Here is a 15250-nt window from a genome sequence, read left to right as displayed (position 1 = left end):
TGCTTCCTCGAGAGCCGCCTTCTCGCTTAGTTGATCCTAGACGATAGGTCCTCAACTTAGCGAGACTCCGGAGAGGCGATGAGCCCTGTAAGCTCCTGAGAGCCCCCGCCAGATGAGCGGTTTAGCCCCCCGAGGGCTTCGCCTCCTCAGAGCCGCTCTCGCTTAGTTGATTCAAAAGCATATGCCCCCAACTTAGCTGTATTCGAGAGGCGATAGGCCCGTAAGCTCCCCGGGAGGCCCCGCTGCAGATGAGGCTGTTTAGCCCCCGAGGGCGCTACGCCCTCGAGAGCGCTCTCGCTTTAGTTGATTCGAAAAGTATATGCCCCCAACTTAGCGAGATTCGGAGAGGCGATAGGGCCCGTAAGCTCCCCGAGCTGGCCCCGCGCTGGCGTATGAGCGGTTTAGCCCCCTCGGTATGCTCTCGCCTCGAGAGCGTTCTCGCTTAGTTGATTCGAAAAGTATATGCCCCCAACTTAGCGAGATTCGAGAGGCGATAGGCCCTGTAAGCTCCCGAGGCGCCCCCGCGTAGAGCCAGATGGAGCCGAGGGGCCCCCGAGTTCCCTCGAGAAATGCGTTCTCGCTTAGTTGATCCTAGGCGTATAGGTCCTCAACTTAGCGAGACGGAGAGGCGATGAGCCCCTGTAAGCTCCCCGAGCGCCCCGCCAGAGATGAGCGTGTTTAGCCCCCTCGGGCGTTACGCTCCTCGAGAGTTCGCTTAGTTGATCCTAGACGATAGGTCCTCAACTTAGCGAGACTTCCTGAGGCGATGAGCCCGTAAGCTCCCGAGGCCCCGCTGGAGCTGTTTAGCCCCCGAGGGCTGCTTCGCTTCCCCGAGAGCGTTCGCTTAGTTGATTCGAAAAGTATATGCCCCCAACTTAGCGAGATTCGAGAGGCGAGGGGCCCGTAAGCTCCCCGAGAGCCCCCCCGCTGATGAAGTGTTTAGCCCCCGAGGGCGCTCGCCTCGAGCCGTTCTCGCTTTAGTTGATCCTAGAAGTATAGGTCCTCAACTTAGCGACTCGGAGAGGCGATGAGCCCGTAAGCTCCCCGAGCGCCCCGGCATGAGCTGTTTAGCCCCCGCGCTACGCTCCTCGGAGCGTTCTCGCTAGTTGATTCGAAAAGTATATGCCCCCAACTTAGCGAGATTCGGGAGAGGCGATAGGCCCGTAAGCTCCCCGAGCGCCCCGCCAGAGCGTGTTTTTAGCCCCCGCTTGCTGCCTCGGGAGGTGTGGTTTGGAGATGTGAGTAGACCCGCATTTATGATACCTTCTTGATTTTCTTTCATTTGAACTTTGTTGTGCGGGAACAGGAATTACAATGCGTAATACAACTATTGGAAAATTGCTTTAACAAGTATGTGTTCCAAGGTCGTGGCGATCTTTCCTTCGGGTTTTAATCCAATACGCCGCCATTGCCAACGACACGCCCACGCGATGTGGGCCTTCCCATGTTGGTGCTAGCTTAAGCCGCCTTGAGTTTTCTTCAACACGAGATCCCCCGTTGAAAAGATCGTGGATGTACTCGCTTGTTGTAAGATCTCTTGAGGACCTTGGTAGGTTGCCACTTTCGGACGGCTGCTAGGTCACGCCGTTCCTCGAGAAGTCGATCTCGAGCTTAGAACCGAAGTCATTAAGTCCCGCTTTCGACAAGTTCGATCGGGTTGTCGGATTGTCACCGCTGGAATGAATGAATCGCGGCTATAGCATAGGGAGAATGGGGACTTCGCCGGTGCTTGAAGCCGTAGTCGCGATGAGCCCGCAGTATGTTCTCCAAATTGATTGGGCAACGGCTTTTGTTCTTTTCAATTTTCTTTTTCAAATTCTCCAGAATGGCTTTATTACCGGCCTCTGCTTGTCCATTGCTTTGAGCGTACTGTGGTGTGGAGAATGCATGAACGATCTTCCATTTGGCCAGAAACTCTTTGATCGTTTTCCTTTGAACTGATCCATTGTCCATCACCGTATGTGGTAAGCCGAACCGGTGATGATATGGGTCCAAATGAAATTTTTGACGTTTGATTCTTTGACGTGTGCTAATGGAATTGCTTCAACCCACTTGGTGAAGTAGTCTGTGGCGGCAAGGACGAAACGAAAGCCGGTGCTCTTCTGAGGGATGAACGGTCCCATAATGTCCATGCCCCACATGTGGAACGGCCAAGGACTCGCGATGTTAATCGATTCGCTGAAATGTCGGATGATGTTAGGCCCAAATGTTTGGCATTTGACACATTTGAGGACATATGCTTTAAGGCCAATCTGCATAATGAGGCGGCCGTAGCCCTTGGGAGATCGCCTTGTGGGCAAGTGAGCCGACCTCCAAAGATGGTTGCCGATTCTCCTTCATGAATTTCAGCAAAAATTAGCCGCCTTGTTCGAATCGATACATCTCGTGAGGTCCCCTAGCGGATTTATGGAATAATCTGTCGCTCACCAAGCAATAGCCTGCGTTTGATGTGGAACCTTCTTAGCTTTGCGCGCTTCCATCGGAGTGTGCTTGCATCGATGTATAATATAATAGGCTGCATCCGTGATTGACTCGCCCGATCTTCGATAGGGAACAATTAAGCTAATTGTGCGTGACGGGTCCGCTTTGGTAGTGGGTCGATCGACCACTTCGATAAGTAATTGTCGAGGGACACAGTTCGGTGTCCGAAAGTGGCTAAACGCCAGCTATCTGCGTGGACGGTTCTGCGTCGCCACGCAAAAAATGGTGTATCGTCGCTCCGCTAAAATGATGGAAGTAAATTGTTAACAACTTGAAGGTATTTGGAGAGGTTACCTTCATCGGTAGTGTAATTTTTTAACCCGGGCGAATCCACGACCGATTCGAGTCACTAAAGATTTGGATCTCTTTTACTCCGAAATGATCGCAAGCCACAAGATTCCCATTATTAGTGCCAGTGCTTCGCACTCGCTTCGTTGTTGGACGCTCGCGAAGTCTATACTTAACCGCCTTTTCTACCATAGCTCCTTCGGGGAGACTAAGACGATTCCCATACCATCGCCTCCGGGTTGCCGGAACCATCGACGAGAGAGACCGTGATGTGCATGCTCGCTTTCTTAAAATCCTCGCTTTCAAAATTCTCCCAACTAGGGTCGCCGACCGAAATCGGGCGAGGAAATCTGCCACGACTGCCCCTTCTGTGATATCGCGGACGGTCGATGTGGTGTTCGCCCAAATTCTTCGCCCATAATGCCATCCTTAGTAGTTGTTTTCTTTGTGAAGAATCCTCTTTTAAAGGAAGATCGCTAAGCACCTTGATTGGATGAGCCCGAAATATGGTCCTAAATTTCGCGTCGAAGAAGTACAACAAAGCCGGAATGCCTCTACTATGTAGGAGTAGTTCTTCCTCGGGGTAAAAAGTGTCTTGCTTGTGAAGTAGATCGGCTTTTCTCGATTGTGGTTCGCCCTGAATAGGACCGAACTAATGGCTAAATCGGATACCGCCGTAGAGCCCCCGAGTTTCGCCGTCTTGGTTTTGGCGCGACGGAGGTGTTGTGAGGTACTCGGAGGGTAGCGAATGCTTGGTGGCATTGATCGTTCCATGAGAATTGCTCGCCTTTCTTTAGTATCCGTAAGAACGGTCGGCATTTGTCCGATGCTCCGATATGAATCGGTTGAGTGCAACTGACCATACCGACAACTTTTGTATCTGTTTCTTTGTTTTGGGGTCGCATGTCGATGAACGCCCGAATTTGGTCCGATTTGCTTCGATGCCTCGTTGGAGACCTCGATATCCGAGAAATTTTCCTCGAGGACGCCCAAAAGACACTTCTCCGATTCACCATTCCGGTCGCCTTAGTCCGAGAACGCTTTGCTCGAAAGTGAGTGAGGTGATCACCGCTTTTTGTTCTTGACCACCATGTCGCCTATGTAGACCTCCATGGTATCGCTTAACATGTCCCGGAACATGTTAGTTACTAGCCGCTGATAGGTCGCCCCTCGTTCTTTTAGTCCGAACGGAGAACGTTGTAACAATAAATTCCTTGTTCAGGTGATGAACGATGTCTTCCCTCGATCTTCTTCAGTGGGTATCCGATTGTACCCGCTTATACGCTCTGGCGTCCATGAATGATAATGTTTCGTGCCCCACAAGTCCGGGTCGACTAGTTGGGGTCGATTCTTGGTAGGGGAAGTCAGTTTTCGGAGTTTCTTGATTGACGTTGGTGAAGTCGACGACAATCGGACCGCGCCATTCTTTTTTCGGACCACCAATTATGTTGGCGACCCATTCTGGGTAGTCGACCTTCCGGATGAAACCTACTTGTTTGAGCTTATCTACCTCGTCGTTGATTGCTTTTTGAAAGCGTAGTGACAATCGTCTAGGACGCTGTCGAACTGGTTTGGGCGCCGGGTTGACATTTAACCGGTGGCATGCAACACTAGGTCTATGCCAGTACATCGATATACTGACCACTGCCGAACACGCCTTTATTCATAGACGTAAAGTTTACAAGTTGAGCCTTAAGTTAAGCTGGGTCTAGGTTGGCTCCTACATAGACGAAGTTTAGGGTCGCCTTCGGTTCCGAGGTTCACTTGCTGCTTGTCTTGAGTCGGCGCTTGGCTCTGAAATGCCTGGCTTCTCGGCGAAATGCTCTGCGTGCTCTATGTTGGTGCTACCGGGCCGGGCCGGAGTAATCGGGGAACTGGGGCGCCCTTCGTGGTTACGACAACGGGTCGAGATGACCGCCATTGGCGTGACAACAAAACCGTAGTAGTTCCACATTCTTCTGGGTTGGAGGGGAGGTTGTGGTGGTATCAATGAGACTCGCTTGTTCGTGATGATTTCGCCGGGGCGACCTCCATTATTTGAACCGCTGGTATGCCCGCCGCTTTGGTAGTGGCTGAGATCGGGCCGGAGAGTGGAAACTCTTTGCCGAGCCCCTGCAGCATCTTGTTTTGTTTGCTTAGCTCTCACCTCGACCACTAAATCCTTGGCCATTGTATAGTTGGTAGGTTCGCTGTCGGAGAGATGGGAGGTTCCTTGCTCTTGGTTGGCGTAATGATTTGGTTACAATGATGGGCTTCGAAATGGTTGCTTCGGTTCCATCATTCCCCTTAGGCGGAAAACGGATGACCCGATGCGCGCGGATGGTACGGGCCAGACCGATGGATATCCAACGCCGCCCTAAAATGGCGCCAGAGGGACGACTTTGGTATCTAGGGACGCCGGCGCGTGGTTGAAGCCGACTTTGTCTTCCCGGATCCCACCGGGACCGGGAGGATGATGTCTCCTATCGGGCTTCGGCCTGGAGCCGCTGAATCCGGCAGGGTGCAATGGGGTCTATGAAGACCGACTTTGGTAAGTTCATCTCTTGGATCGTGTGATAGAAACAAAATATCGCGACGAAATGCCGTGGTCGATCAAAACTTCGCTTTGATACCAATCCATTGATTTTGACGTGGACCACGAAAGTGCATCGTTATGCGGGAGGCGTACCTTTGTTGAGGTCAACCTCGAGAAGGTGATATCTCCTCGCTTTCTTCCCCACGAAGGTGGCATGGCATATGGCAGCAGCTTTTGAAAGAGAAATTGTATACTTCATGGAGGGTTTCACGCTTCGCTTTTTCCCGAGCTTGAGACGGAATCATCTTGAAGAGTGATCATGTGGATGGTTCTCGTCGCTCTTTCGCCTGGACTACGGTGACGGTGATCTTGATGGATCGTTCTCGAGCGCCCTCGATATGAAGCGGCGACTTTTGAGAACGCAGTCGCCCTTCGGGTGGGGACCTCGCTTCAGATCCTAGAGCCATGAGTTTGTGGCGCAGTCGCCGTCGAGTATATTAGTGTAATCGCTTTGATGTGCCCCCGCCGATCGTCTTGCAAGTAATGCTTAAGCCCCCGCCAGACGCCGGTCTCGTGGCGCTTGGCGCGTGAAAAGCGCAAAGTAGGCTGGGTCCGGGCGACCTGTTGGTCGCCTTATCTCCGGTCGGTAGAATGCAAAGACGCTTTGATCTTTTCTAGTATGTAACTAGGAGATCTAGTGAGCACCGCTAATTCCGATCGTTTTTTGGTTTTGGTCCGACGGTACGCTTTGTTGTTAAGGTCGGGTTCCTGAGGGATGATGCTACTTCGTAAACCTCTCCCTCTTACGCGGCTTCTTCTTCTTCGTTTACTGCTTTAGCAAAGCTTCTTGCGGTTTGATGTATTTATCCACTCGAAGCCGCATACCGCCAACGCTTTCGGGCCGGTTTTTTAAGAGCGAATGGTTAGGTCGGTGTTACGGGAGCGCAAGCTGTTGTGAAAGCCATCGCAAATGATTCCTTGAGGCCGCTTTCCATGTCCAAGAGCTCGCTTTTGAACCGGCAGAAAAGAATCAGAGGTTTCCTCCCCTTGAGTGAGCTGGAAGAGTGAATTGAGATCACCCTTTTGCGTCTCATTTGGTATTGATCGGGTTTGCGAGCAACGTCGTCCGGAGTGAAATTCGAAGCTTCGATGGAGTCCGCCTCGAGGGAGAAAACCCGAGTGGGCGCCCTTTAAGCTTCTTTGAAAGAGTCCAGATCGGAGATGGTCGAACTCCGGCGCTACCGTAGAAGCGGCGGGCTTTGAGCATATCGTGCTATATGCTGGCCTGGGCATGTACGACCGTCATACAGTGGAAACCGTGGTTGGACAAAGTCTGGAGGGAGATCTTATGAAGAACTTCAGCGCAAATGGAGATGCGCGATAGGTTTTCAACATTTTCTGCACTATCTGGGTAGAATCTTTCTTGACCGCATTCTTGTCGAGCCTTTGGTTTAGCTCGGTGATCTGTTGATCGTTGATGATGACGCCAATTGCGTCATGCTTACCAGCCTAGTGGGCTTTGTGTATCTACTTGTGCACGTAACGTGACGTTTTCTTGCCTGAGTTGGGCAATTTGTTCGTTCATTGTTCCTAGTTGGCCGGCCAAAGTGTTGAATTGAGCTTCGAGGCTTGCCATGCTTCGTGGGCTTGAGAATCTTTCTGGTTTGGTTTTTTGCTAATGATTAGTGTGAAAGTGGTTTGGTTTCTCAAGTAATCGAGACCACAGACGGCGCCAATGTAAAGGTGTGATATGATAATCCCTTACAAACAGTCTCTGGGGAACTGATATGGATGGATGGGTAAGACCGAGTTCGCTTTTGGAGCCAACGCCTACGATATCTTACTCGAAGTTTTGGGGTCGAAATAGAATCGTCCGGGCGAGTTCATAGAGTGGTATTTATAGAGATTCGAGTGTATCCTCACCCTCCACGCAGAGGATATCTCCAACGCGGGGTGTGGATCATGGGAGCATGTGAGAAATATCTACATAGGTCTGCTGTGATGATGAGGAGCGATTACCGAGCAAGTAGCTTCATGGGCCGTGTCGATGGCGATCGATCGGGATTAGTCTGAAATAAGTCGTCGGGTCATGATTGCTTATGGATAGGGAGTATGTGTCATCACCGATGTAGTTCGCGTGATGTTGCGACCATCTTGTTGGCGCTTGTTGTTGGCTTCGTGGATCGCGACTGATATCCGCAGTCGGTGCCTTAGTTCCACTATGCTAAAGCGTGCGTCTTTGTATAGAGAATATCACTCCCCTACAATATATATGATTTCTATTGTAATTCATAGCTTGATAGAAAAGGGAAACCTTTAACTGAAATTGTTGGCATAAAATGTTTGTGTTGTTGTTAATATTGGTACCTTTCCCATTATGTCCAATAAGATGTTATGTGCTTAATAGTGAAGAATATAAGGTTTTATGTTATTCCTTGGTAATTGTAATGACTAAGTTCTATCTTAAATCTCATCTCAAATGATTGTTCTTGTATATGGCAAGATTAGGAGTGTTTTGGTACCTGTGGATAGTTTCTGATTTGCATTGACTTGGTTAGTGTAAACACAACTGATATTCAATTTACGTTGCAGGAATTGGGTTTAAGAGCGTGTTTCTGATCACGGCTCAGCCTTTCATATTCAGTAATGGGTATCAGATAAAGTTTAATGAAGACCCTTGCCCAGATTGCAATCTTGGGTATATTGTTCCTGAGTGGGTTGATGAGAATCCTACTCTTGCTGACATACAAAAGATATACGGTCGTGACGCTCTTCCAGCAACGACTATAATTCTTCCTCTGAAGCCTGAGAAGGAGCGAGTTGTAAAGATTAAGCTTTCAAAAATCCATCCGGAAGTTCTTTTGTTTCTTTCGAAGATCAGGAGGCTCTCTGTTAGGGAAGATAACGAGGAGTCCAAGCTCAATACTGTTAGTGCAATATCAATTTCAAGTGAAACTGATCTTGTTACGAGGAAGAATGTTGGCGCTGAGTCGTACACTCTTTTTCTTTCTGCTGAAGAAGATAGTGAAGACAATGAGAGAGAATGTAGATACTACATGTGGAGACAGAAATTTCCAGTTAATCAGGGAAATATGGTGGAAAGGAGGAACGGAATTGATGAGTTAGTAATCACGCTGGCTTTTCCTTATGGGAAGCGTCTCAATAGAGGGATGGATTCGCCTGGAATCTACGCTTTTCTGCCAACGGAGATGGTTACAAATTTCCCCTTTATTATTCAGGCTGATTTTGTTCTTGCATCTTCGAGGGAAACAATCCTCCAAGACAACAAGTGGAACCAGGGGATTTTGGATTCTATTCCGTTAGCTTTTGTTAATGCCTTCATCTCCCTACTGAAAACATCAGAAGGTGCTCCCAATTCATCTCTACTGCGTATATTTGAATTCTTACCAGTTGACAGCTCCTCATATGGAAACCTGAATATTGTGAGAGACACTATCAGAGAAAAACTGTTAACAGAAAACATTATGCTATCAGAGTCATGCACAGAACAGAAGTTCTTCTACAAGCCTTGTGATGTAGGTCGGATCATGCCTCCTTTTTGGAATATCTTGATCAAGGCAAGGGACCAAGGGGTGAGCTTGCATAATTTGTCATTTCATGGAATATGTGCTTTGAGTTCTGCATTTGATAAGGAATATTACGATGACGTACTGAACTTTCTGGAGGTGAAATTCATGGATGCTGAGTGGTATGCAAAGTGTATTCGAAGTTCTAATCTGGTATTGGGACTCTCTGAAGATGTTTACTTGGAGCTTCTCTTCTTTGTCGCTGATAAGTGGACGTCACATTTTCAGCATACAAACATGAAGAATATCCCCCTGCTGAAATATGTAGGTCAAGACGGGCATGTATATCTGTGCAGTATTAATGAAGTGGCCGAATGGGTTGGAAAGAGAATATGTCTTTCTTATGATGCTCGTCATATTTCCTGGCTGATTGACTGGAATAAGGAGTTCAGAGCCATTGCTTGTTTCTTCATGCCAAAAAGCACACAGGAGGCAATGCGGTCATTCCGTTCTGCAGTGACATTAACGAAATGGCTTTCAGAGCATGTGGAAGCTAGCTTTATTGAAGTTAATGATTATGCTGATCTTCTCTTGAACTCACTGAAGAATGACAGAAGGCTTGTTGTGGCCTTTGCTCACTTCTTACGCCACTCTCTCGTGAATAAATATGTTTCTCAAGAGGAAGCTGAAAGCTTGTGCGATAAGATGCCCCTGTTAGATAACTATGGCTGTGTGTCTACAGAGAGAAGTGGGGTTCTTGTCCCAGCTAAAGGAAGTAAGTGGGTGGGACTGATTGGATCAAATCCGTGGAGAAGGAAAAATTATGTCGAATTAGGAGAAGACTACTTGCATGCGGGCAATTTCGCTGGTGTACATTCACCTGAGAGGCGGCTAGTTATGTTCTTAAAAAAGTATGTTGGTGCTTCAGATATACCTGATTTATGTCCTCCTGACGATGCTTTTCCAACTGTTTCTTCTCCGTTGACCAAGGAGAACACGTTTTTACTTCTTGAATGGATTCGGAACTTAAAACGCAAGAGGTCTCTGGTGGACGGAATTTTTTTGAGATGCATAAGAGATGGAAGTTGGTTGAGCACTAGTGTGGGATACAGGCCTCCATCGCAGTCATTCTTACTTACTCCTGAGTGGGGAAATCTACTGAAAAACGGATCTGAGCTGGTTGATATCCCTTTGATCAATCAGCAGTTCTATGACAATAGAATTATTGAATACAAGGAGGAGCTAATATCGATAGGGGTCATGTCCGAGTTTGGGGAAGCATGTCGGTTCATTGGGAGGCACCTCATGCATTTGGCTTCTAACAACAATCTAACGAGGGCAAATGTGTTCTCGATCCTTAATTTCATCAAGTTTTTGAGGGAAAAGTACTTGCCACCTGATGACTTCGTCAAGAGTGTGAGAGTGGGAAGCTGGTTAAGGACTAAGCATGGAGAACGATCTCCAGTTGGATCCATTTTGTATGACTCAAAATGGAATGCTGCTTCAAAAATTTGTAATCTTCCTTTTGTTGATCAACAGTATTATGGAGAACGAATCCTGACTTTCAGAACCGAGCTTCAGCTTTTGGGAGTTGTTGTTGGGTTTGATAAAGATTATCAGCGTCTCACTGAGTGTTTCAGAATGCCGACATCGTTTACATCTATGACAGTGGATGAGGTTCTCTTGATACTGGATTGCCTTCGTCATTCAAGATCATCTGATCAACTTGTCAGTGTACTAAAAAGTAGAAAATGGATAAGGACAACTGTTGGCTACAAATTTCCAAGTGAATGTTTCCTGTTCGATTCTGAGTGGGGATGCCTTCTTGAGATCTTTGGTGGTTTCCCTTTGATCTGTGAAAAGTCCTATGGAAATTATATATTCTCATACAAAACGAGCTGAAGAAACTGGGAGTGGTAGTTGATTTTGAGGAGGCTAAGGCATTTGCTTGTCTATTCAAGCAGCACGCTTCTTCGTGTTCCATCACAACAGAAAACGTGATCATGTTTCTGAAATGTTACAGGGATCTAATGAAATCTCGCCACCAGATCCCAATAGAGCTTCATAACTGTATCTGTGATGAGAGGTGGCTGCGGACTCGTCTTGGACAGAAAAGCCCGAAGGAGTCTATCCTTTTTTCCTCAGACTGGGAGTATCTCTCTCCAATTGCATTGCTTCCCTTTATTGTTGATAGTGAGAATTGCTATGGTACTGCCATTCGAGAATACAAAGAGGAGCTAAAGGCAATGGGGGTGGTACTTGAATTCAACAAGGGGTCGAAGTTTGTAGCTGATGGTTTAACTATCCCTCACAATCCAACGGATATAAATCCTTCCAGTGTTCTTTCACTGCTTGAATGTGTCCATATTATGCTGAAAGTTAAAAACGACCCCCCTTTACCCAAAGAGTTCATGCGGCGAATCAATAAGAAATGGTTGAAGACCCATATGGGTTACAGACCTCCCAACGAGTGTTTGCTATTTGGTTCAGATTGGAATTCTATATTACAATTGGAAGATGGTGCTTTTATTGATGAAAAGTTTTATGGCTTTGATCTTGCATCCTACAAAAAGGAGCTGAACTCAATTGGAGTTACCGTTGATGTTAAAAATGGCTGCCGTTTACTCGCTAGTGAACTCGAGTCTCATTCTCATTTTGCTGTCATTGCTCGCATCTATGCGTATTTACAAAAATACGACTGGAAATTAGATAAACCAGACGACAGAACTGCTAACTGGATCTGGATTCCAGATGGAAGCGACAAGGGACAGTGGGTGAGCCCTGAAGAATGTGTTCTTCATGATAAGGACGGTCTCTTTGGCTCACAGTTGAATGTTTTGGAGAGACACTATGATAAGAAACTATGGTATTTTTTCTCCTTGACTTTGCACGTGAGACAGAATCCTTCTGTTGATGACTACTGCAGGCTTTGGAAGACTTGGGAAAGTTCGGAATGCCAGTTGACACATGCAGAGTGCTGTGCTTTTTGGGTATGCATTGTGCAGCACTGGAATTCTTCAAAGACCAAAAATCTTCTTGCTGAAATGGTGAAGCTGCCTGCATACACAAACTCGGATGTAATTCAGTTGTGCAACAAACAAGATATTTTCATTCCCGATGATTTGCTGTTGATGGATCTACTGCAAAATGCTTCTCCAGATCCGTTATTCGTCTGGTATCCGCAGCCAAGTTTACCATCTATTCCTCGGACTAAACTGCATGAAATTTACAGTAGTATTGGTGTTCGAGTTGTTTCTGAGTCTGTTGAAAAGAGTGAATGTTCTAAAGTGGATGGTGATTTTGAGCAGGTTAATCCAAGTGAAATTCTGATCCGTAGAGAGCTTATAAGGCTCATACTGGGATTTCTTGCTGATCCTTCTATCGAAGTGGATGCGAACAAGAGGCAAAAGATAGTCCAGGCTCTTCTTGATGTTAATGTCTTTGAGACTGAGAAACCCATTACAGTAGGTTATAGCTTATCGTTGTCTTCAGGAGAAAGTGTTAATGTGAAGGCAAGCCAGATGATTCGTTGGGAGAGAGAGAGTTCCAAAGTGTTCACTCAGAAGATAAACAGGTCATGTGGACACAAAGCCAATATTGAATTTGCTACGTTTTTCTCTCAGGTGATAGCTGATGGGATTTTATGGGAGAAATCTGAACGGATTCCAGAACTGTGTGAACTGATCAAGTTGGGCTGGCTGTTGGAATTTGAAGAGGAAGCAATTGGTTTCTTGCTGAAAACCAAAAATCTGCAACTATTTATGGAGGATTTGGAGTTTCTGAATTCTAAATTTCCCAGTGAATAGCTCTAGCCGCACTTCCTGCCAAGTTCGTGAAATGTCAGTTAGTAGAATTTTCATTTGGTGTCCTTTAGTATTCTCTACTGTTCCTATGTATTTTTGCTATTTTTGATTGCCTGTCAAGTCTGCTTGAGGTTATGTTTCATGAATATAGTACTTCTCAAGAACAAGGCCCAAAATATCGATGAATATATCGGTGTACCAAAAAACTGATATATATCGGATATTTCGGATATATCCATTTTTTTGGTAACCAGTCCAAACTATTTAAAATATCGGAAATATCGGATATATCGGAAATATAATATCGGAAATATCGGATATATATCGGAAATATATTGAAAATATCGGATTTATATTTTAAAATGGTCAAAAAGTCAACCGATATATATCGATTATATCGGCGATATAAAGTTTCATATCGGAAATTCCGATATATATCGGAAAAAAAAGAGTTCTATATTCGGTGGATATATGTCGGAAATATCGATGTCAGTGTACCAAAATACCGATATATATCGGCGATATATCGGATATATCGGCGATATTTTGGTCCATGCTCAAGAATGACGGACTTTTGTTTACAACTAGTAAAGATGCATTCTCGATAGTGTGATTTATGATTTCACATGCATCTATTATATTATTAAAGCACACTTCACCATATTAACTATTAGGGTCAGTTTGTTAAATTTTAACTAATGGAAAGAAAATAAAATAAGTAGTCCACTATGGAAAGAAAATGAATGGAATGGAAACAGTTTTAAAATTATGTCTGTTTAGTAAACTGTGGAAAGGAAAGGAAAGTAAATTGTGTCTGTTTTCTTTTTTACCTTTCCTTTCCCTAAATTTTTTAGGTCTGGACTATGGACTCAAAACCATTTCAGCTTTGCAAACAAACAACAAAAAAACTATGGAAAAGGTAGACCACACTTCTTTTCCTTTTCTTTCCCTAACATTTTCTCAAGAACAAACATACCCTTAGTCCTAATTAACTTATAACAGTGAATTAATTTATTATTTAATTTCTATACTAAAAAAAACACCCTTATCTAATTTAGTGGGCTTCAGAAGTAGGCTTAATCCCCAAGACTCGCATCAACTAAAAAAAAGAGCCGGTGGTAGATGGTTTTCTCTTCATCTCGTTGAAAAAACAGTAAATGGCATAACCAAGGCTACGAATTTGAGAAGACTTCGTCATTCATTTCATCAGAGATACACCAATATTCTCTCCAAGCACCAGGTATCGATCATCTTTCTAACTTTTATGGTAATCCCTAAGTTTCCCACATTCAATCACTGAAAATAATTTTCTTTTGCCATTCCACTTGATTTTCTTTTGGTGTTGTATGTTGAGAAAGTTCTTAGTTTTTTCTATCTCACTTTAAAACCACCTTTTAGTGTTACAAACTTTAAGTGTGTGTTGTTTTTTATTTTTGTTTGATAATTGCTTTGTCATTTTTCTTTGATGGTATTGCAGTTCGTATGTGAGAATTTGTGTAATCCTCTGTCACTTATTTTGCCCATTACTTGACTGGAATTCATAGTTGATGATTCCACATAATGTATGTTGTCGGGAAAATTCTTCATCGTTATCCATTGGGAGGACTGAGGACATCATTATTCTTTAGTAGTCAAGGTACAAGGACATTCCGAAAGTTAAGGATGCACACAATGTAAATTTTCCTATCTAATATATATATATATATGATAATTAACAAAAAAAAAAAGAAAAAAGTACAAGGATTCCATTTATTTTTTGTGCTTCGCTGATTTAATACTTTAGACAATATATAGTTGAATTCAAATATTTTATACTTTAATTACCTGGTATATTGTTTCTCAAATTATAAATTGGTGATGCGAATTTGCGTTGTTTATTGCATACATGTAAACAACTTACATAGTATTAAAATTAGATATCAAGTAAGCTTAACAATGAATTGAAGTGGTACGTTCGTTAGGCTTATACCTATATTTACTTCTAAATTTGCAAGAAAATTAGGTATCAAGTAAGCTTAACAATGAATTGAAGTGTTATGTTCGTTAGGCTTATACCTATATTTACTTCTAAATTTGCAAGAGTATAGTCAACCAACATGTTCTTGCAATCGTTCAGCTGTCCATGATTTGGAAGCATGGTTATATGACTGCACGAGGAAATCCAAACCTTTGGTTCCCATATTGATTAGAAATGTCTCTGTTCGACATAATATTTAAAACAGATATAAAAACATAAACTCAAGGCCAACCTTGAGCATCCCCTCACCGGATTCTCTAGCAAATATTTCTAAAACAGAATATTAGCTCACAATATATTCCGCTTTAAAGAATTATATTCAAAACTACCACCGCCATGTTTGTTGTGGAGTTACGTATTAGTTATTATGTTCCTAGTAATCGCTCTTGATGAATATGCTCATTATGTATGACATCTATCCTACAATGCGCCATGTCAAAAAAAGTTCAAACCACTCTTGGTCTGTAATCACCATCAAGAGGTTGTACATCTTTTCCAAGTTGTTCGCATCATTTGTATTTTCAATTATAATTCATTTCTTCAATATTACGTACATGAAGGATTGCCTATTTTCTTTCCACAAAACATGTGGAGAGGGAAATATGCGGGTGGTCTGTAT

General features: G+C 44.5%; 1 protein-coding gene across 1 annotated transcript; it reads left to right on the top strand.

Moving 5' to 3' along the window:
- Positions 1-7863: 7863 nt before the first annotated feature.
- Positions 7864-12771, top strand: LOC147507156 (uncharacterized; the record flags this gene model as incomplete). Its single annotated transcript, XM_086599664.1, is given in 2 exon segments — positions 7864-10702; positions 10705-12771. Coding segments are annotated over 2 exon segments (4752 nt in total), but the record flags the coding sequence as incomplete, so codon positions are not given.
- Positions 12772-15250: the final 2479 nt, after the last annotated feature.

This window comes from Coptis chinensis, chromosome 3 (assembly GCF_015680905.1).
Source record: "Coptis chinensis isolate HL-2020 chromosome 3, ASM1568090v1, whole genome shotgun sequence".
Taxonomy (NCBI): domain Eukaryota; kingdom Viridiplantae; phylum Streptophyta; class Magnoliopsida; order Ranunculales; family Ranunculaceae; genus Coptis; species Coptis chinensis.
The sequence above is the reverse complement of the archived record's forward strand: the minus strand, read 5'-3'. Positions and strand labels throughout refer to the sequence as shown.